Raw genomic sequence first — 21,684 nt, 5'->3', positions numbered from 1 at the left:
TCCAATAAAAAAATGCAGAGACTGTACTCAGGGCAGACAAATTACTTAAGTTCTTATTTTGGAGGTGAACATTGTGATAAAACTGTCTACCAAAATTATTTAGTTTAATCCTGCAGAGTTAATCCTACTGATGCAAACCTTCCTGTAATTAATCTGAGGTAAATCTTGTGCTACAGAATCACCCGTAGTATGATGAGGTATACAATAATTAGAATCCTAAAATAACAATCTTTTTAGTTTTAGTAGAGTTTGTTTAGTGATTGTCCAGTTTGTGGGGGGTCAGTAAAATACAATACTTGACTGTTAAACCATCCAAGGCCTCTAGGAACAGGAACAGTTTGAGAGCAGAAGTCAGACCAGAAAGCGTCAAAGGCAGGGGAGGAAACTGCTCTGAGATAAAATTTACCCTTGCTCCCTGCAAGGGCCTGCAGCTTTCACCACTTTTTACATTGTCTTATTTTTCTTCTAATTTGAAAATGAATAGTATAGAAAAAGTATAACTTTCTGTTCTTTGGTGTATGTTTGTGTGTGAAAGTATGTCCCTCTAGCTCTTTGCCTTCACAGTATGTAAATGCAGTCCACTAGATCCCTAACTGGCTGACAAGAATTTAAAAAAAAAAAAAAAGAGAGAAAAGAAAACCCGCTGCCAAAAAACTTATTTTTAAGCCTTTAATACCTTTTTGTTCGCTTCTTTCTGGGTATCTTTTAGGAATAGTTCCAGGGTTCCGCTAAATTTCCTTTTGAACCTGACTCCTACTAGCTTGTGTTAATAGATCTCTAGGGGAGAAAAAACTTAGGGGAAGCAGTGTCCTATAACTTCCTCAGTTTTGATTTGATGCCAACTAGAGAAAGTGGATATTAAGTGTACCTTGGTCTTGAGGAATGCATTGATCTCTTAATGTGTTTCACGTTGCGAGTATAAATTTCTTACAAAATTAGAAACTCCATCTTTTTCACAATGCTTGAATCTTACAAATGGACCTTAATCGGCAAAATGTTTAATGAAGCAAATGCGTTTATGCCTGGTTATGTACAGGATGTATTTTATGTTTATTTGTTTTTACAGTGATATGTGCATTTTACTTTTTCCCCATTTCCCTTCACAGTGGTATTAGAGAATTAGAAGTGACCTTGACTTAGTTTTGTCATTTTGAGCTTTTTACTTAATAGATGTTCTCTCTTTTTACAGAGGGTGGTTTTTGCTGGAGTTAGCAATAAGACCAAGATGTTTCACTCATTTATGATGTTTGTGCCTTAATATGTGAACACAGTAGGGTCCTTCATAGCACATTAGTGAAGTGAATGGCAAAAAAATCAGGTCTTTGGATTGTAAATCAGCTCACCTGTGTTTAGTCAAAGACCTCAGAGGTAATCTTTCAGTATTTTATGGCTAAAAATTCTTACATTGTGGCACAGTTGGACACAAGTTTAATGAAGGCTTGCTTAAAACTCAGGAGAGGTTTCCAATGTATACATGATCAGACCTTAAGAATAATGAGATAGGCTGCTAAATTAAAGCAGGATACAGGGCAAAAGAAAGTATCTGACTTCATTGCCCTATGAAATATATGGAAAGAAACAGAAATATTCCTGGAAGAGATGAGCAAATTACTGAAGGAGTTTTGTAGGGGAACATAACATTTCTTGTACAGCAAGTGGTTGGGGAGACCCAGACATGGGTTGTCACACCCATGTCAGGTTTCCAGTCTAGAAGCTTTGAATCTTTCATTTTTCTCTTTTGTTGTCTTTTCTCTCTTTGAAGTATTAAACATTGCATGATGTAGGCTTTTTTCTGAGTGATCTTTCTAGTCTCCGTCAACTAGGTTGGGAACCCTTGAATAAACCAGCAGGCTGCATCGTCCCCTTGGGAGACCTCTGCAAACAGGGACCAGAGTTCAGTACCACCCAGTAGGGAAAGTGGCTCTGGACAGACCTGGTTTTGCCTATGAAACTGAGAGGGATTAGGAACATGTATCAGAAAGAGCACTCCCAAAAATGGTACCTTTTTTTTTCTTTAAAAAAAAAAAAAGGCCTGTTGTTTAAGGGATTAGAACCAATGCTAACAGGATAAGCTGAGGCACCAGAAGGAGTTTAACTGCTGTCACCTCACCTTTATAAACCTTGCCCTTTCACCGGTTGCTGGAAATACATTTTGTGTTAGTAAACTCTGCCCTCTCTCTTCAGTCATCTTCTTGCCAACAAACACAGGAAGTCTGGGTGTTACTTCTAAACTTAAATTTGCTATAAATAGTGAATTTGGAATTTATGCTTCTTCCACAGCGATATAAAGTTACAGTTCTACTAGGTGTTGACTATACATAAACGACACATTTTTATATGTTGTGGGGGGGAACGCGACCTAATTCCAGGCAAGCAGTGGCATTATGCTTCTGGAGTAGTTGGCATAAAAACAAAACCAACTTCTCTTTTGAGACAGAGCTTTATTATGTTACTTTAAAAATGCATGACCAAAAAAAAAAAAAATCATAGATTGAAATCAGTGAAAATCTCTGGCAAAATCTCTATAATAGAAAAGAGTAATCTCTGGATGTCTCTGTATAAGCAGAAGCAGGCAAGAGCATAGGAAACCTAGAAAATGCCTCCAGTCTTCTGGAAATTCTCCATAAATGGAAACATACTGGAATGTGACCCCTGTTTTGTGTGCATATACATCAGCGTTGCATGGAAGTATTGTTTCTCTTTGCTCTTAGCAGAATGCTATTTCCAGAATTTCCAGCTGACACAATTCCAAAAGTATTTCTGCCAGATAAAGGCACTGCCCCTTTCTAAATAAAATCCAAGTGTATGTTCGGGATGCTTTTGCTGTGGTTAATAGTCTCATCAGAAAGGGCAGTACTTGATTTTTATGAAAAGTTGCAGATGAAAGAGGTTATTAGGAGAGAATTAGATACAACTAAGAATAAGAAGACAAATCATGATTTCTTCTTGACTCTTGGAGAACTACATAATAATTAAATATGTTTTAACAGATCTTTAGTGAATACAGGGGGAGTAAAAAAAAAAAAAAAAAAAAAAAAAAGGAATTGATGGGATATAGTGAGTAATTTTCCTTCCCTGGAAACAGGGAAGGGTGGCAGGGAGGGCTGGGAGGGTGGCGGAGTCATAGATGATAGGGGTGATAACTTATACATGTATAATAATTTTTACCAGCTCTGAAGGATAAAAACAGAAGGGTGGATTAGGAAGAAATTCATTTCTAAGCTGATGGAGGAATTGGCTTATAAGGAGTTGTCACTGAAGAAAGAGCTAGTGCAGAGGGCTAAAAACTTCTCATAGAGTGGGCAACGCTAACAGAGCTCATCGCATCCATATGGCTCATAGTCATCCTTAAGATACTTGGGTAACTTCAGTTATGTTTGGTGGGAGAAGCAGCATATAGAAATGCTTTCTGCACGTCAGATGAAAGAGCAAAGAAAGCCTGTGACTTCAGTATTTCCTTTTTTTTTTTTTCTTTTTTTTTTCTTTTTTTTTCTTTTTTTCCCCTTCTCCAGAAGCAGAGAGAGTGAGAGGGAGGCAGCTGAGCCAGCTCTGAGGATGTTGTTCCCCTCCTTTCTGGACATCTCTGCTGTGATCTTTCAAACCCCCGAGCAGTTTGTCTTGAACCATGTCCCATACTGGAGTAGGGTACCGTTGAACTCTCTGCTTCTGTACTGCATCTCATACATGCATGGGTATGATTTAAAAAAAAAAAAAAAAGACTTGGCTTGTATATGGAATTTTAATGTGGCTTTTTTCCCCAGTTGCGTTCTACATCATTACCTTATTTCCCCTTAGCACTTTTCTGTAGAGAAAGTGTTTTCTAAAAGTATCTTTTAAAAACATTTAAATCTTTGGGAGCCTTGATGAGCAACAACTAAGTTAAATTAGTTTGTCTGCAGAAGGTCTCCTCAGAGCAAATACCAAGAGAGAGAAGTGACTTATAATGACTGATTTTGCCAGATTGAAGAAATACAAATCCTTTGGTAAAGTAAGCAGTACTGTGTCTGAATGGAATGGTGTGAAATCCTAAAGGAAAGCGAGGCTTGTGTGGATGGAGGAAAGAGGTTGACTAATATTGAAGTAATCAAGCTATCAGTACTGAACAGATCAAACTGGAATAAAATCTTGGCGTGACTCATTTCCTTTTGAAGTGGAAATTTTCAAACTCTACATCTGAAAGTGTAGTTATATCCTTGTTATCCTAAAGAAAAACATTGCCTTACAGCCTTTTGCTGAGGACAACTTTTGCACAATAGTTAAAAGAAATTTTGCTGATCTAATGAATTTATCTGGTACTTGAACCTAGGACATAATGACAGTGGGTTCTCCATGTTTCCTTGCAGAGCCTGTAAGGAGGACCATGGTGTCTTACATACCCGTAGCCTTTACCTCATTTTAGGACTGTGCGTTCCTTGCCAAGGGTAATGTAAGTAGGAGGGCAACAGTCGCAAAGCAGAAATATTCTAAAATCCTATCCACGTTGCAGGCTGCAGACTCAGAAATAGCAAAAGAAAATAAAATACGCTTCACCCCAAAATGCAGCTCATGTTTTGCATCTTGCAAAGTTTTATTCACCTATGTTAATAGCTACTTGGATGGGTAAAAATGGACAAGACTAGCAACATCTAATAGAAAATGAGTTTTCTCTGTTGACATCTGTTTTATCTTAGGAGCCCAAGGGATTCCAAAATCACTTTATTTAGTTGTAAATACAAATTAAAGCAGTTACCGTGTTTAAAAACAAATCCCAGTTCTTCTGCCCACTGATTGGTTGTTTTATTTTCACCTTAGGCAGTAGCTATAAATCTAACAGTGGACCGAGCAGCAGAGTAAATAGGGAAGCACAGACTTTGTTTGCTCAGAGTCTGTAATTAGGTCCTAGTATTTTTTTTTTTTTTTAATGGTGTTAGTCATGCTGAGAATCAAACTAGCCAAGAAAAAAACGCATGTATGCAGATAGGGTATTTCTTGCCTTAAACTGTTCTGAGTGTCGTAGTTGGTTCTGTAGTTCTGAGTGTCTTCTTAGTTGCATTGAGCACGGCAAGGCAGCGCAGGCAGGAAAGGCTTTGTACAGAGCACGATTCCCTTAATTTCTAGCAAGACGTGTGTTGACAGGGAGCGTGAGGCAGCCGCGTGGGCCTGTCCTGCGCTGCGGCCGGGGGCAGCAGCCCCGTGTCGGGCGATGCGGCCGCGCTGTCTAGACGGAGGACCCGAGGGTGCTGCGAGCGCTCCCAGACGGCAGCGGCTCCGCGGCTTCCGCCCGCAGCGGTGACTAAACGCGGCGGGAGCCGGGGCGCTCCGTGCTGAGTCAGGAGCCTCGCAGGCTTTGCCACCCTGCTCAGCTCCAAAGGAAGCAGAAACGAGATAAGCATGAAAGAGCTTTCGAAAAATAACTCATCCCCTTAAAGACAGGAAGCAGTTTTAAGATGACACGTTATCGCTAGGGGTGATAGCTCCCACTTCTGCCTAACATCTGAATTTTTACCTTTCTTCTAATCATTCAACTCATTGATAAGTAGTACTGTGCTGCCAATCATTTCTCAAGTTTATAATTTGCTAAAATAGCTCTAATATCTTAAGCATATTTATCCTTTCACTTTACATATAGTGCAGTAAAGTGATATGATCAAGTAAAGAAAATTATCCTTTTTCCTCAGCTACTGCCTCCTGACTAAAGTACACATCAAGCAGACATGCTCCTTTCTCAGCTTAGTGCCGTGTGCCTTTGCTAGTGCTTGGGAACTTATTAATCCACCTCAAGTTTTGCTTTAATCAAGTCAGATGAAGTAATACAACAGCTGAGGGAACAGCAGTAGTCAGTAAATAACAATAAAATTTAATCTTTATGATCTTTAAATGGGATGTCGCAATATAAAAGGCAGGAAAACGGCAACAAATTTCAAGGCGGTTATAGGAACCCTCCTGACTTTAACAGAATAAGACATTTTTGATTTGGCTTCCTTATGGGGTGGGACTGCTGCTCTTCAAGCTGTGGCATTAAGCTGTGCAGAAGGAGATAAATGGATTTTTTTCTTCTCGTAGGATGTGATATTGAGGAAAAGCTTATTGACAAAAGTGCAGTTTGATTGGAAAGGGATGTGTGCTTTACAGCAGAGTGATAGTACAGCAGGGTTACGCAAGCGAGTGAGCACTTCAGTGTGGCTTACCAAACCTACACGTGTGTTGTCTAGTTGGGAGGAAATGGTCCAGCCAAAGCAGTTTTAAATTATTTTAAATTATATTTAAATGCTACATAAAAAAAAAAAAAAACTTAACCCATTTTATAAGAAAACAAGGTGTTTTGAAATCCTCTCTCGCCTTCTGTGTCTGTTCCCCTCCCCTTCATACTGATAATTTTTCCAAACTTTTTTTTTTCTGTTTTGTAATTTTAAACCTTGGTAAGCAGTAGACTTGCCTAGAATCCATGGTGTGCAATATTGCTATTTTATGTGGCAAGAATTCTTACAAGTTTTACATCCCCTCTGAAAACACGTACAAGTTGTCTTTACTCAGCCACCTTTAGTCTCATTTTCTGTTGGCTTCAAGTTTATTTAATTGAGCTTTCAAATTACTACAAAATCCAACTGTGATTGAAGTTTTTAATTTAAGGAAACTTTATTAATTTAGTGAGAAATTAAAACAATCGCCCAATAGTCATGTTCAGTTCTTCCCCTGTGCATCCTCTAAGCATTGCCCTTTTTTGCTGTGTTTTACTTGCATGCCTAAATATCACAGTACTGGTGACTGGAGGCTGATTGGGCATTGCTAAATAAGGAAAACAGGAACCATCAGTTTTGAAATGTGATTCACTAAGTGGCTGTTGATGAATGTTGTTCCCTTTTTTTGTGTAAAGTCTTTGTTTCTTGTGAGGAATGACATTGCCTTCTTTTCATTTTAACAAATCAAATTGAAAAAAAGTCAATGTTTTCATGTATTTAATTACACTGATTTCTGGATTTTTTTTCCTTCATGGGAAGCTAATGCTTTTAAAAGTGGCTTCCACTTCTGGTTCCTCCAAGTCTTGCTGGCTTTAGCTGCTGCACGTGATGCCGTAGGAGGGCAGCGCGTGCACAAGCCTGCTAGGCAAGTCAGTGTGACAGACATCCACGTCCTGCGCCACTGCGACCCTTTTCATAGCCTAAAAACCCATAAATTCCTTAGGGGCACCTGCGTAGAGCACAGAGCCAGGGGAGATGCACCATTATTTTAGGAAGACACTTGACCTTAAGCTACAGACTGAAATAGACCAAGAATATAAAAATTGCCTTCAATTCCTCTCCCCAATGTGCCAGGCAGTGCCTTTGGGCAGGAGGTCCCCGCTCTTGTGGTCATGGGCTTCACCCTCTGCCTAGGAAGGTCTTTGCCCCTGAGGTCTGTGCTCTAACATCCAACCTCTGCTCCATCAATAATATTTTTTCACAGCATTTATAGGATAGCTGGCTTTATAACATGGGAGATTCCTAAGGAAGTCATCTACTAGTGCACATCCTCTGATGACCTGCAGCGAGGCAGGGGAGTTTCCCGATCCTTTTCCTGGGTTAACTTCGTGGCTTTTTGAACCCTTATGGCTGCCTGGATCAGGGCTTATTGACCCTGATCCAGGGCCGGGAGCCGCGTTTCTCCTCCTCGTGGCTTATCCCTGTTCATCACCTCTTCCTTTGCGTTATCGTGGTCACGGGGAACTGAAATTTGGGGGTGTCAGTGGGAGCAGCGGGAATCCAAGGGCCTCCTGGCGGCAGGGGCCCCGTCCCCAGGGCCTCGCGCTCTCCTCGCACCTCGAGGCGCCCTGGGGCTGCCCGCGGGCGCGGCGGCGCCGCGCAGGCCCCGCGCCTCCCGCGGGCCGGGCCGGGGCGGAGCGGAGGCGGCCGCGGCCCCATCCGGCGCCTCCCGGCGGCGCCGCGGCCGCCCCCGCTCCTGGGCGGGACGGGGCGGCCCCGGCGGCGGCGCGGAGGAAGCGGCGGCGCCAGCAGCGGGGGCGCGTCCCGCGCAGCGGAGCCGAGCGGAGCGGAGCGCGGCGCAGGGAGCCCCGCAGGGCCGGGCCATGGCGCGGCTGTGGCTGCTGGCGCTGCTCGGCCGCTGGCTGCTCCCCGGCGCCGCCTTCAACCTGGACGCGGAGCAGCCCGCCATCTACTCGGGCACCCGCGGCAGCTACTTCGGCTTCGCTGTGGACTTCTTCGCCCCCGACGCCTCCTCGTAAGGGCCGCGCCGCGGCGGGGAGGGACGCGGGGCGGGCGCGGGGTCCCTCCTGCCGCCCCTTCCCCTGCGGGGGCTTCGCCGATGGGCAGCGCCGTGGCTGTGAGCAGGGCTGTGCCGTGCCGTGCCGTGCTGCGCCGCGCGGCGCCCCGCCTCGCTCGCGGGCTGTTTTTGTCCTCCTTCCTTTGCGTGCGCTCCTGGAGACCGTCCCGCCGAAACTTGTCCGTGTTGCGACACCTCGCCCTGCCGTCTCGAGTGCTATTGTTTCAACGTATAGATACGTGAAGCCCTGTTCTTGCTTCGTGCTGGGCTTCAGTGTCCGCCGCACGCGCTGATAACGTCCAAGAATTTTCGTTTTTTATTTTAGTGCTGCATAAAACTTGGTCTGTATCTGCTACCGTAACTCCGGGCCGCTTCTCTTTAACTTACAACCTAGCGGCCCCGCTCCTGGCAGCCCCTCGCAGGGGAAGGAGCAGCGGCTGGGCGAGATGTCCCCATGTGCGTTGTGGAAAACCCGGGCCAGCCCCTTGGCACCGGGATTAGCAAATGGCACCTGATAAACCCGGCCTGGCCGGGCGCTCCCTGACGAACCTGCCGTGTGGGTCGCTGCATTCCCACGGCGCGCCGTTGCTTTGCCGAGTTCTGGTTTATTGCCTCTTCTTTAAAGAATAGCACAGACCAAGTAAACTTAGTCCTGCCAAACTGTTTGTATTGGTGAGCCCTACGGCAAATCAGTGTTGGTAGCTCCTCAAGCTGTTGGTTTTCAGACTTTTCCCACCTGGTGGATACTGAAGTAACATGAACTTAGAAGTCCAGTACAAACGAACTGTTCTGGGAGTGAGGTAGTATTGTACCAGAATACTGTATCTGCCTGGCAGAAGCTATGGAACTACATGGCTGAAAGTGGTTTTATTTATAAAAAAAAATACTGGAAAGAATTTCCTTTATTAATCTGCCCTGCTTGTATACAGAGCTATGAAGATACCTGACTTTCTTTTCTGCTCCCCTCTGCTTTCCTAAGAAAAGTTAATGCACATGATTAGAATGGGGGTGATTTATTTTCTATACTCTCCTTGTAAACATATTCAATGATATAAATGTTCAGTAATATAAGGTGAGCAGGGGAGCAAGTCACCATGTACTTGAAAGGTTTTACTTACAGTGATTTGTGTATTATGTATTATTTTTTCCTGGCACTATTATATATTTAAATATATTTCTGTTATAACTTAAGGGAATGTTTTAACTAAGCTGATACCAACATCTTAGGCTCTTATTTTTATAATCTAGGTAGTTCATGAATAGCAGCTTAGAGGAGCAAGTTACTGTCAAGCAGCCAAAACTTTCTGCCAGGGCCCAGAGAGTGTTTAAGATTGTGCTCACTGGAAAGAATTGAAAACAATTACTCTGTATGGGTTTTCATATCAGTAGTGCTTTGGTGAAGCGCTGCTTGTTGGTATCAGATATTTACATATGAGGAAGTAAAACTGCAGCTTTACCTAAAATCACGTCTGGAAGGCAGCTGCCAAACCCAGAACGAGTTTGGTGAGCCTGGCTCTGCGCTGCAGCCCTTCCCTCCAAGCGGCCCTGCGGCTCCTTCAGCTACGCCAGCTTCAAAATGAAGTGACTGCAGTATCCCAGAGAGGATGGTCAGGGCTGCTCTTGCAAGCTATGTTCCTCCTCTCTCAGTCGAAATGGAAACTACAGAGCTGAGTCTGATAAAATTGTGTGGTTTTACGTCCCTGCCGTATTTCTGTACGACTTCCTAAAGAACGTGCAGAGTGGCCAAGTGCCTCTGGTAGAGGCATCAGAGTTCCTGGAAGTTGCTCACATTCTTGTTCCGTTTTTGTTCAGTCTCTTTCCTCTTTTGCGACTTTTATTTTGCCACCTGCAAAAGCCTAATCCTGGAACTGTTCTTGCTCAGAGGCACTTAAAGCACGGGGCACTTGCATGAACAGAGACTTACAGAAGTGCTGCAGATTTTAATAAGGAAGTGATTGCTATGTAGGGAAACTTGGAAGTATCCATTAATGTGTGAACATCTGGTCGACAGTAGCTTGGGTTCTCTGTATTTACTGGCACTAGGCTGACTCATCACTTAGTATCTTCTGAGCTCAGAAGCCCTGCTATCTATTGTCCCATACCAAATTAACCAGAAATTATGCCAGTCACTGACTTTGTTTTCCTTTTTTCTTTGAAAGATATGCATGTGTGCAGCAGAACAGGAAATCATGTACCCCTATGATTAAAGAAACTCAGTGACATTATTTTTTCAAGTAATTTATTTCATTTTAAATACATTTTCAGGAAGGTTAGAATGTTTTTAATCAACTCCCTGTTTATCTTCTTTTTAAATCATTTTTTTCAATATTTTATTTTGCCTACTTTTGCTTGAAGAGTGACCTAAGATGTAAAACCTATTAGGAATTTTTCTGAAACTAAAAGTAGTTTTAATCAGATTTGTGTTTCCTGGGTAAGACCTTTGCTCTCTTTACTGGGTGGATGTCATTAAAAAAAAAAAAAGGTCATGTCTATGCTATAGGTTTTGACACTTTTCTTTTCACTGCAGGGTATTTCTTCTCGTGGGAGCCCCAAAAGCAAACACTACCCAGCACAACATTGTAGAAGGAGGCCAGGTGCTCAAATGCAACTGGAATTCCAACAGGAACTGCCAGCCAATTATATTCGACTCCACAGGTAACTAGGAGGTGGCAGGAGGAGGGCTTTCCTGCATATGTTGTTGTTCTTATTTTGTTGTAGCCTGTTGATTTGTTTATATTCCTCCTCTGTACTTACCAGTAACCCTAAGACATCTAGCAACCTAATTCCCCATGAGCCCAGTGGAAATTACATACCTATTAAGAACGTGACATGTGAGGAAAGTTAATTTTTTTAAAAAAATATTGGTGAAGGTGGCATATGCAAAAATCCTCAGAAGTTTAATCTGAAAATTTGAGAGTACAGACTTCAAACTGAGATTTCTTTCTCTTCCTTTTTTAAAAAAAAATTATTTCTGCCCCACGTGTAGTTTTACAGTATTAGCGCTGTTGATGACAGGAGCGCTGGGGATGGCTCCCGTCAGCGACGTGCCCGGAGCTGGGCAGGAGGATGCTCGTGCTGGTCGCTCCCTCGCTCTTCATGCCCTGGTGCTCACAGTGATGCTCACGAGCTGAGGCAGGTCACATGAGAGCTCGCGGCGGGTGCTTCTGCTCCAGCCGTCGCTGGTGAATCCTGCTTTCCACCGCGTGTTTCGGAGCAGTGGGAAAACGGTTCCGTGGCGTGCGAGTATATTAGCCAGACCCACATGGTTTGCAGAGGAAACACCTGTGCTTTTAAGGTCTTTTTGGTTACAGTCCGTTCCTGCCAAGTCTAAAGGCTGTCAAGTTTATTCGTTAATTTGCAAACCATAGTACAGTACAGTGGAGGCGCTCGTGTTGTTGATGCTCAGACTTTTAAAGTCTGCACATTTTTTTCGGAAAATTATGCTGTTATCAGTTCTTTTGTGCAAGACAAAAAAGTTATGTAGTAATACATATAAAGCCATGTAAAACGTGCCTTTTTATTTCAGTCCACAGAAAATTTTGTGAGTGGTTGTTAGATCTCTAACAGGCTGTAAAAGTGTGACATTTTGTCTGCATCGATGTTAACCAGCTTTCTTTTTACTTTGGGCTTAGTGTTTATCAGAATACAAATGTGTGGAATACAAACATCATGTTCTTTAAATTAATGTTAGCCTCCGATGTAGCTGACAGCCCGAAAACTACAACTAGGGAAGGGCAGCCTCGTGGGTACCAGGTGGAAGGAGGAATATAACTTAAAATGGGAATTGCAAAGCGTTTCTGAGTTTGTGCTGTGTTTGCAATAGATTTTTCCATATACCACACAAAATAAATAGAAACAAAGCCTCGCTGCTACGCTTAAGGTATTAAGGTTTTAAGTAATGGGATGAGAATTGCTTGCAATTTAGCAGTAGTAAGCCTCAAAGAAATCTTGAGCCTGCTATTTTTACTTTAACTCATTGTGGCTCTGTTGCAAGGAATTGGGAAATACTGTATTTGTCTATTGTTCTCTAGTGAAAAGGGGCATTGTATTCCAGCATAATAAAATAATCAATGCACTGAGACCCAGCAAAGTCCCTTTTATTTTTTCTGTTTGCATAATACAATGGCTGAATCGGTGCATTACAATGACAATGTTTTACTGCCAGTGCAGTTTAACCTCCCCTTGTACCTTGATGTAGCAGGGAATTAGGAAATGCTTGTGGGCCCCTCACAGGGAATGACAGTCAGGTGATTTGACCGCTGATTTATGGTGCTGATTGGAAGGTGTTTTTTGTAGCCAACCAAGTGAAACTTGTGCAAGAATTCAGGTTCATCCAGCAGTGCTTCAGTATCTATGTAATATGCGGTTTGTAACTGCAGAGGTTTTGTTTAGCCATGGCAATACAAAGGAGACTGTTTTCGAGATTATTTTCCTCTCTTGCTAATGGCAAAGAGGAAACAAGCATTCTGTATGTTTCCTTAGATGAGTTTCTTTCTGGTCTTGTGCAGCTCGTGAGAAGCCTGTGCTGAAAGCGCTGACGCTCGTGGCTTGCTCAGCAGCTCTGTCATCCAGCCCCATTCCTGGGGCTAGGAAATGAGCCTGGCCTGCTAGAAAGGATGATGCTGCTCCTCTCCCGTGCTGATGAGTGGAGGAAAGATTGCGTCTTTCTCTGCCTACGTAGGTGCTTCTGTGCCCTCTTCCTCTGTGGTCGTATCCTAAAGAAATATGAGAGCATTGGAGAGGTCAAGCAAAGGGGGCCTGTCCTCCCTGCTCCTGGCTTTCCTGAACAGCACACACAATTCTTCTAATGACTTCCTAATGCTGCTAGGGTGCATTGTTACATTTTCACCTTGTAGAAGCAGGCTTTGCAGTATGGCAGTGAATATAAAGAAATATATATAATTATTATCTTTAATTGCAGATGGCTTTGAAAACCTAGGAGCAATTTTTCGAAAGCAGGTAGCGTGTTTTCACAAAACACAGTATCAGTTGTTGTTCCTGTTCTTTATATGCTCTGAAACATGAATACAATAGTTATTATGGAGGAGAAAAAAAATAAGAAAATCATTTCTGTGTTGAGAAGAATCTTTAGTTAGAGGGGTTTTCTTTGAACTTCTGTAACTTTCTTTTAAGCCTACTACTTGTCTTTTTTTATTGTTGTTGTTATTTTCCTTTTGTTTTCTTCTTAAACATAATCCTGGTTTTAAATTTCCCCAGCCTCCTGGGTCCTTTTCTCCTCCACATGCACTACAAAGGCCACAGTGAGCTCAGCTGCTCAGCCCAGGCTATCTAGAGTCGGGGCTCGTTTTCTGAGGCTTGCTGCTGACTCGAGCACCTTGCTTGCCCAAGAGCTTGCTGCTTACGTGACAGAAATGCAGCAGCTATCGCACAGCTGGAGAGAGAAGGCACGTGCTGCCGTGTGGTAACCTTTGGAGGAGGAGTTCTTTGAGTACTTCCTCCCACTGATGTTTTTCCTCACTTGCATTTACCCTTTCTCCAGCTCCTGCTGAAGAAAGCAGTGCTTTGCTAAGCTGATAATCCCATCTCCTGCAAAAATTACTGTGATGTTCCCTCCTTTCTGCCCACAGCAGCTCAGTTCGACCAGGAAAGGAGCTGGGCACCTCACAGATAGGAGACTGTTCTGGAGCTCTTGCATCTTCAGGGTTTTTTGTAAAGCCAGTTAGTGTTTTCTTGCCAGTTCCCAGCACTCCAAGCCACGCTATGGAAACGTCACTGATAAAATTGTGGGTACCTAGGTGCATGGTGAGGGCACCATGACAGCAAACCTCCTCTCTGCTTTGCGGGGTGCTGCGTAGAGAACTCCTTTAACTCAAAATATTACAGAAACACGTTTCTGTTTCCCTTAACTCGCTTTGGATAAAAAGGGCGCCGTGTCCTTTGAAGCGCCGCCGTGTGTGTGATGGGGAGAGGGGATGTCCCCTGCCGCGCCGGGCCCTGGCGGTGGAGCTGCGCGCGCAGGCCGCGGCGCGCGTGGGCCCTGCGCCAGCTGCGCTCGACGCTCTGCTGCGCGGGCGGCCTCGGGAGGCCAAGTGTTTATATCGCCCGCTAACGCTGCCCAAACGTGAGGGCTCCTCGCTGCGGGGCTCCCGGGCGCTTTGGCATCGACATCGGTTGGCTTTGAGTATGTGAAATTCGCGTAGCAAACGTGGCAGAAAATGCTCTAAAGTTCAGGAGCACAAATATCTGTGATGCTTGTGCCTTGCTTGCGTGGCTACAGGGACTTCAGGGAATCTTTGGGAAAGGCTTATAACCAGCCAAGCGCTTCAGACCTCAATTTTTTTTCCTCTTAGCAGCACATCAAGGTTAAAGCTGCAAAGAAAACAAGCACACAAGCAGCACTTCCTCCCATGCACAATTTTTTGATCCTGTTTTAAGGTTGCAACATTGAAAGACGATGCAGTGCTTGTTGCTGCCACTATAACTGCTTGTGCTGCCAAGCTAGTGATAGAAACAGTTAAAGAAGTGCTGTGTAAATGCTGAATATTTTTTTTAATCTTGTTTCTATTTATCTAGTTAATTCAGTAGCTAAATGCAACCCTCATGAAATTGAAGTTTCTACTATTCATATTTTTTGTATGTCCTGGTTTCTTGCTACATTTACCATGCCATTAACGCAGTTTTAATTGAATTGCTATGGAAAATATTTGGGATTTTTTTTTCCCTATGTCTCTGTTACCATTGAGAATTTAAAAATGTGTAGGTGGGTGTATTTCTTCAGGATGAGCACCAGGGGAAAATTTGCGTTCACGATAGCATCATCTTCAGAATATTCATAAGCATATGACAATGCCATAAACAACAGTATGATTATATTATTTTATGTCATAAACATAGAAAAACTTTTCCTTTGCAAAGTGCTGTAAACTTTCCATTCAAAAACAGAAAAGTTTCTGGAGTAAGATGAGTAAATTCTTTTTCTTACCCCTTTTCCATGCAAGATAATTTTGTGACTAAAACTGTAGATGTATGTTTGTTTTAACCCATAGCATTAAGGGAACATCTGAATTTCATGCAAAAGAAAGAAATGGGAGAATAGGTGGGAAAATGGTTCTTAGTTTGCCTTAAGTGCTGTGTTTTAAATTTTCTTCTATCCCTGCTATGCTCTGCTGAGGTGCTAAAAACTGCAGTTATTTGAACATGTTTTGCAGGATCTCCTGTGAGCCTTAGAACTTATCTGGCCTTTCCACAAAACTGACCGGAAAGGTGGTTCCTCCCTTAAAAACTAACAGTGAGGGCTTGGCTTCAGCCTCTTTTCTTGCTTAGCAGCTTCTTCCAGGAAAAACTTATTTCTTGTGAGTAGTAAAAGAAATGATGAACTTAATATAAAAGCCCATTTTCTATTTCCAACTCTTTTTGAGAAAGAGGTCCAATAACACTTATTTTAAAGATATATCTGCTCTCTGTCCCTCCTTCTCCTCCCGTGGCCTCCAAGGATTAGCACAGCAAAGCTTGCGTAGATGTATCCACCCATCGCTGAGAAGGGATTTCCACACTCTTGTCCAGAGAGTAGATTCTTGAAAAGTTGGAAGGTTTTTCTATGAGATTTATTTTCCGCAATTGCCCCTTCTTATATATAAAATTGAACATGTTTCCTCTTTGCAAGAAGAGGATAGAAAGTTTATTGAACTAGACAAAAAAGCACTGAGCACAAGGGTGGTTTAAATGGTTGTTTAAAGGGTGTGTTCCACAACAAAATCAACAAGTCACCTTGCTTATTTATTTTACCATTTGACGTACACAGAAAAGGAGGGCGGATAGGCTTAGCTGATTGTTACATCTAGATAAATACCTGCATTATTTGGGCACAGGGTTTTAGTGAGTGGGAGAACTCTGGATTTTCATTCTGCAAAGCATGCACAAATTCTTCAGGGATCTGTGTAACTAGTTGGAGTTAATGATGCTGTACACATGTGAGCAATATGTAGCAAATTAACCTCAACCAAATGACTTTCCTATGCGCTTGTTTTCCAAAAGGAAACAATCTTCCTGCTCAAACTATTTTGCTTTTCCGCTCTGGTGACCTAAGTCTCGTTGGCCAAGGGACCATGGGAAGTGGGAGGCGAGGAACTGCATTAGCTTCCTAAAAATATAACCAAATGGCTTGTGGTGATAACATTTCTCTTGCACATGACTGTTTTCCAGTAAAAGGCTGCTGGGTCTGGAATTAGGGACTGAACTGGGAAATTCTGCTGCACTGCAGAGCGCTGGTCATGGCAGATGCCCCCTTGGTCTGCACCTAGAATAATCTGACAGAAGGCAGGTGCGCCCGCGAGCCGTTACGAAATGAAATGTGCTCGTAAAACAACTTTGAGCTTTTTATGCTGACAGATGGCAGATTTCTTGAGAAGGTTTTGTTGTTGCTCAGAAAGATGTGGCTGCTTTGACAGTGGTTGCTCAGCCCTTGGGTCTCAGAGTGACGCGCTGCTGAGGTTTATCCCTCGTTTTGGTGAAAGGCCTTTCCTGCTGCTTGCATCCTCCGTTCCAGGTTTCAAAACTGAAGATTGGATACTCCCTGCAGAAACCACTAATACTAAAAACTAAGAGCATTTCAAGTGTTAACGTCCTCTTCATCTGAGAATGTTTTTATTGCCTTGGAAGAAGAATTTAGTGTAGCCTCTGGATAAAGCCTTATCACTTTAGCAGATAGCTTTGCTCTCTCTGGACCTTCCCACATGCTTTGCCACAACAGACTCATTTTGAGCAAATTGTTCTTAATTTTATTTTTGTCCAAAAGTTCTTCGAGACTGATTGTTTTGATTTATGTTAAGGGTAGGGGAAAGCTAATAATATGGAAAATAGTACTAAACTTTACCCTGTTTTCCTCCGTGAATTCCTCCAGACATTTCCAAGATATTTTCTGTCCCCCCCACTGTGGGTGACTCTGCACAATAGGGGCTTTGTTTTCCAGCCCAGGCCACCAGGCTGGCGCCGCTCTATCTGCCCGTGACCTATTTAGTTAGAAATGGGCAAGTTAACTGCTTTGTGGAGCTCTGTTTGCCACGGTGGCAGGGTTTAAGATCTGCTGATGTTGGGAATCCATAGCTACATAGAGGGTCAAGACTCAAAGTTCCTTTTGGACATCTCGATCGTTGGTATTAATGAGTTGGTTTTCACAACTCCATCTTCTCCACCTGTGCAAGAAGGAGACAGGCGAGTCTGGGAAAGATTGACAGTTTATGAAAGTATTTTGCTGCTACCAAGGACTGGTTTATTTTTACCTGATTGCTTTACTGGGGTTGGAAAAGGTTGGGAGATTTGTGTCTCAGAGCCCGTTGATTCCATCAGCAGCAGAGCCGTGGCTCCTGCGAGGACCATCTGTTCGTGTGGCTGGAACAGAAAGGCTCTTGCCTACAGGAGGCCAAGGGAGAAGATGCGGTTGTTGCTGCAGAGCCCAGAGGAAGCAGCGGGAGCCGCGGCCCGGAAAGAGGAAGGGGAAGAGTGGAAGCTCCCAAGTCTTGTTTATCATGGGCTGTTCGTTATCTGAACCCATGGGAGGCATCAACTGCCTACCACAATGGGGACTACCTCACGGTAGAGACAAACTCGCGCCCATTCTTGGCTCATTAAATAAGCAAGGTGGAAGTCTCTGTGGCTTTTAGATGAAAGACAGCCAACCTTATTCCATGTGAAATCTGGTTGATGAAAAGAGCACTCTTGTACATTGCATAACGTTGTCCTTCTTTTGGCTAGCTGCATTGAGTTGCCATTTGCCTAGAAATGGGACCGTCATTTTTCATGAAATTTTCATTAGTTGTGAGGAAGTTTATTCCAGGGGATTTTGTGAATTAGGTGAGTATTTAAGTGTTAGAGCTTCTCAAGTGTTCCTGGTGCAGGGACAGTGGTGCAGGCCACACTAGTTCGCTCATGTCAGTCTCAGTTCAGGCTGGACCGGGACAGATGTGCGTAGTCCTCTTTCCTCATTTCCATACAAACAGCAAGGATTTGGCTTCCAGGTGGGCTACACATTGCAGGTGCCAGCTCGGTTCACTTGCCAGCTGAAGTCACTTAATAGTAGCCTCATTGTCTCTGTAACTGATAACATCTAAAGGAAATTCCAAAATATACCTTCCTTCCTTGAGCAAGTTTTGGGTCTTTTTTTTATTATTTGAAAGATGATTTAGCCATTTATTTTTCCTTTTATGCAGTTTCTACTTGTCATGCTGTTTCTACAGGTTCGATATGTAAATTAAAATCCTATTCAGTGCAATAAAATGAGCGTGTCTCGTTGGTCCAGCAGTAGCAGTCAGTGTACATAACAGACTGCCTAAAACAGTTCTGCTCTTCACAACCCCATCACCCCACCTGGAGAGCACGTCGTGAGGCTGAGCACTGCTGAGCCGGCATGTCATCCCCCTTGTCCCCCGTGGAGGAGTCATGGGAAATCATCATGTGATGACACATGTGGTCATGTAGCTAGTAGGATAAGAAAGAGCAAAGGAAAAACCACGGCATAAGCTTTCTTTACAGCTATAAATAACACCCTGTGGTCAAATGGCGTAATCCTGGAATTAATGACCATCAACTAGAAGTCCCTGAAGTGGCTGGATTTTAATCTGGCAAATAACTTTGTAGAAGAAATTGGAATATTTTCCTTAATAAAGCTAGTCACAACCTAATTTGTATCATCTAGATATATTTGATTGCCAGTTTAAAAACATTTATTAGATTTACTTGAGACACTGCAAAACAACTCAGAAATGCATGAAAAATATCAGTGGGTACAAGAACTGTTACAGCACAGAGATTAACTATGTTCTCTTAGAACATTAGTTTTGATTTATAAAGCCTTGTATGTTTTAATCCTTCCAGTATTACACTTCCCTTCATTTAATGTTTTTAAAAGGTCTTGAGGGGTGGGAAGTGTTTACCTCTACTGAAAAGTTAACCGTGATAAAATAGCAATGGAGACAGACTCCCTGTTTTAACTACAGCACAGAACTGCTGTAGTCAGACCTGTGACCTCCCTTGATAAATGTACTTTGCAGCAAGCTGAAAAACCTTATCTTAACTCTGATTCGCTTCAGCAAGGGCCCAGAAGTAAATGCTTGTAGTGTTTGTTTTCCCCAATTGGGAACAGAAACCCAAATGTTTTCTCATGCAATGCAGAGGGGTTTTTGATGACAGGGTGTTTTCCAGATTTCCTCAGAGAATTGTTTTCTTGAACAGAGGGAAAGCTTTATAACATATTTACGCAGTATTTTGTTGAATGGGGGGATATTTTTTTGAGGGGAAGAGGTAAATAGAAGTTACTTTTTCTTCTTTAAAGAGGAGTTGACCTCAGATTTGGTCAATATTTATTTATTTTAAAAGTCCGTGTTTCCAAAGTGTATATGGTGGTTCCTCCCCCCCCCACACACACTTATTGCAGTCTTTAGTGTGCTTTAACACATTTTTCTGTGTTGTAGTCAGCCTTAAGCAGTATAGGAACTCCCTTCCCACAAGCACTCTGCAAGCTTTAGAGGATAAATCCAGTGCAAGACATTAAACCCAGTGTAAGACATTTTAACCCTGCAACAAATGTTGTTCTATGTTATGTGTGAACACATATAATTTGTCTAACTACAAAACAACTCGTAAAATGCTTTTGAAATAGCAGTGTGTTCTAAGTGAATGCAATATAGTTAGCCAGGATGGAGTGTATAGATCAATAGAATGTGTTCCACTGTGTTATGCTTTTAAGCATGAGTCACCAGTTTTTTTTAGGCTTTCAGAAATTAATGGTGCTCTTTCTAAAGTCATTGCTTCTGACCATATCTGAAAGCCTGCTTTCATATTTACCTGCTAGAATAAAATAGAAGATAAATTTCTAATTTTATTCTCCTGGTTTAGAGCTGATCACAGTTTTTCAGTGCTGCAGGAAATGTTTTTATCCTCTAAAGGTTGAGGAAAAATAAGTCTCTGTTTCTGCCTTTCTTGGACATTGGCTCTTCCTCGGATCGGGGCAGTGCTGGGAATGCACAAGGAGAAGGCAGCGAGCAGTTGCTTTGGCAGCATCTGCTTCTCAGACAGCTGATTCCTTCCAGGTCAGTCAACATGGACCACGGAAGGCACCAAAAAGCACTCTATATATGTTATACACTATATACATATACGCTATATAGCACTATATACATATATATGGGGGGTCTTTCTGTTTGTTCAATTTTATTGAGTTTGTTTTTTATTGCTCCATGTCCCCTTAGCTGATGTGAAACTTTTAAGGAAATAATTTCCTTGACATCGGTGATAAAATGAGATTGCTGGTAGAGCTGAAGGGCTGCTCACCCGCTGCTCCAGCCAAACCATTGTTTCTAGCTGGTGGTTTTCTTAAACCTAAACTGGAAGTCTCTGGTCTGAACTATACACTTGCAACCTACTTAATACAGTAGGACTCTACTTTCTGCTGTAATACTGCTGTGCTACTGCATCTGGAGGGCACAAGAACATGTGGCAGTGAGTAAATAGGCAGAGCTACTTCCCCTTCTGATGGCATTTTCACTGAGATTAACCCAGTCATGCAGCTTGCATCCTTAGAGCATCCTTGGGTGGTTTTTTGAGGGGGGGAGGAACATGAGTAAAGCAAGGAAGATGAAAGAAGGTGACAAAACAGGAATTTGGGAAGTTCAAGATATTCATTTTTTGAATATATCTAGCTCTGTGGATTTCTTGTCCATGAGCAGGTGACAGGCAGGACTCTAAATCTGTTTCTGCAAGGAGGGTGGAGGCAGAAGGAAAGGAAATGGATATTTTTATTGGCCATTTTTGCCTCTGTTGAAGTTGGAAGAGGAAGTAAGAATAGCTCTCAGTGTTGTTATGCACTCTTGCTTGGATTTCTACCTAGCTCCAGTCCGAATGCAAACGAAGGTAGTCCAGATGCTTCCTCATTTCGGCTGACGGTGCAGATTAGAATCAGTTTTCTTGTCCTTTCTGCAGGACTTTCCTGATGGATGCAATGAAGTGCCTGGAGGCAGAGCGTATTTTCCACGGTGTAAAGCATGTGAGGAAGCTTTGACTCAGGTTGTCACAGGTCTTGGGCAAGGAGGTGCTGACTCATGGGATTTCCCCAGCCCTTGGGCGCTGAGGCACCGCTGGCGGCTTCACGCTCCTGGAGCGCAAGGCACCACAAACCAGCAGTCTGGGTGCCTTTTTTTTTCTTAAGCAATCTTTTCAGCAGAGATTTTCTCTTTTTCAGAGTTTTTCTCATCAGGCTAGCAAAGTTTCCATTGTTTCAGTGATAGCAAATGAGGAATATTAAATCATTTAAAGACTTAGCGTTCACGCTTGTACAAAATGCCCCTCATAAACTTGTAACTACTAAACATTTCCTATCATTGAATAATTAACATTAAAAAGTGCATTTTTCCCCTTATTTGACAACATTTTTCTGCATGGACAAGTACTCTCTGACGTTTTTACTCCAGAAGACTCTTCAGCTTTACACTTGCGAAC

At 42.9% G+C, this 21,684-nt stretch overlaps 1 protein-coding gene across 1 annotated transcript in view; it reads left to right on the top strand.

The window, feature by feature from the left end:
• The first annotated feature begins 8,041 nt into the window (after nucleotides 1-8,041).
• The window catches only part of ITGAV (integrin subunit alpha V), a 40,901-nt gene continuing 27,258 nt past the window's right edge, over nucleotides 8,042-21,684 (top strand). The window contains exons 1-2 of the mRNA XM_088526985.1: nucleotides 8,042-8,193; nucleotides 10,763-10,890. Coding sequence (XP_088383111.1) covers nucleotides 8,042-8,193; nucleotides 10,763-10,890 — 280 coding nt within the window. The remainder of the gene's footprint in view (nucleotides 8,194-10,762; nucleotides 10,891-21,684) is intronic.

This window comes from Tinamus guttatus, unplaced genomic scaffold (assembly GCF_059628265.1).
Source record: "Tinamus guttatus ecotype Peru unplaced genomic scaffold, ASM5962826v1 Tinamus_guttatus_pri_ptg000260l, whole genome shotgun sequence".
Taxonomy (NCBI): domain Eukaryota; kingdom Metazoa; phylum Chordata; class Aves; order Tinamiformes; family Tinamidae; genus Tinamus; species Tinamus guttatus.
This window is presented reverse-complemented; position numbering and strand designations above follow the sequence as displayed.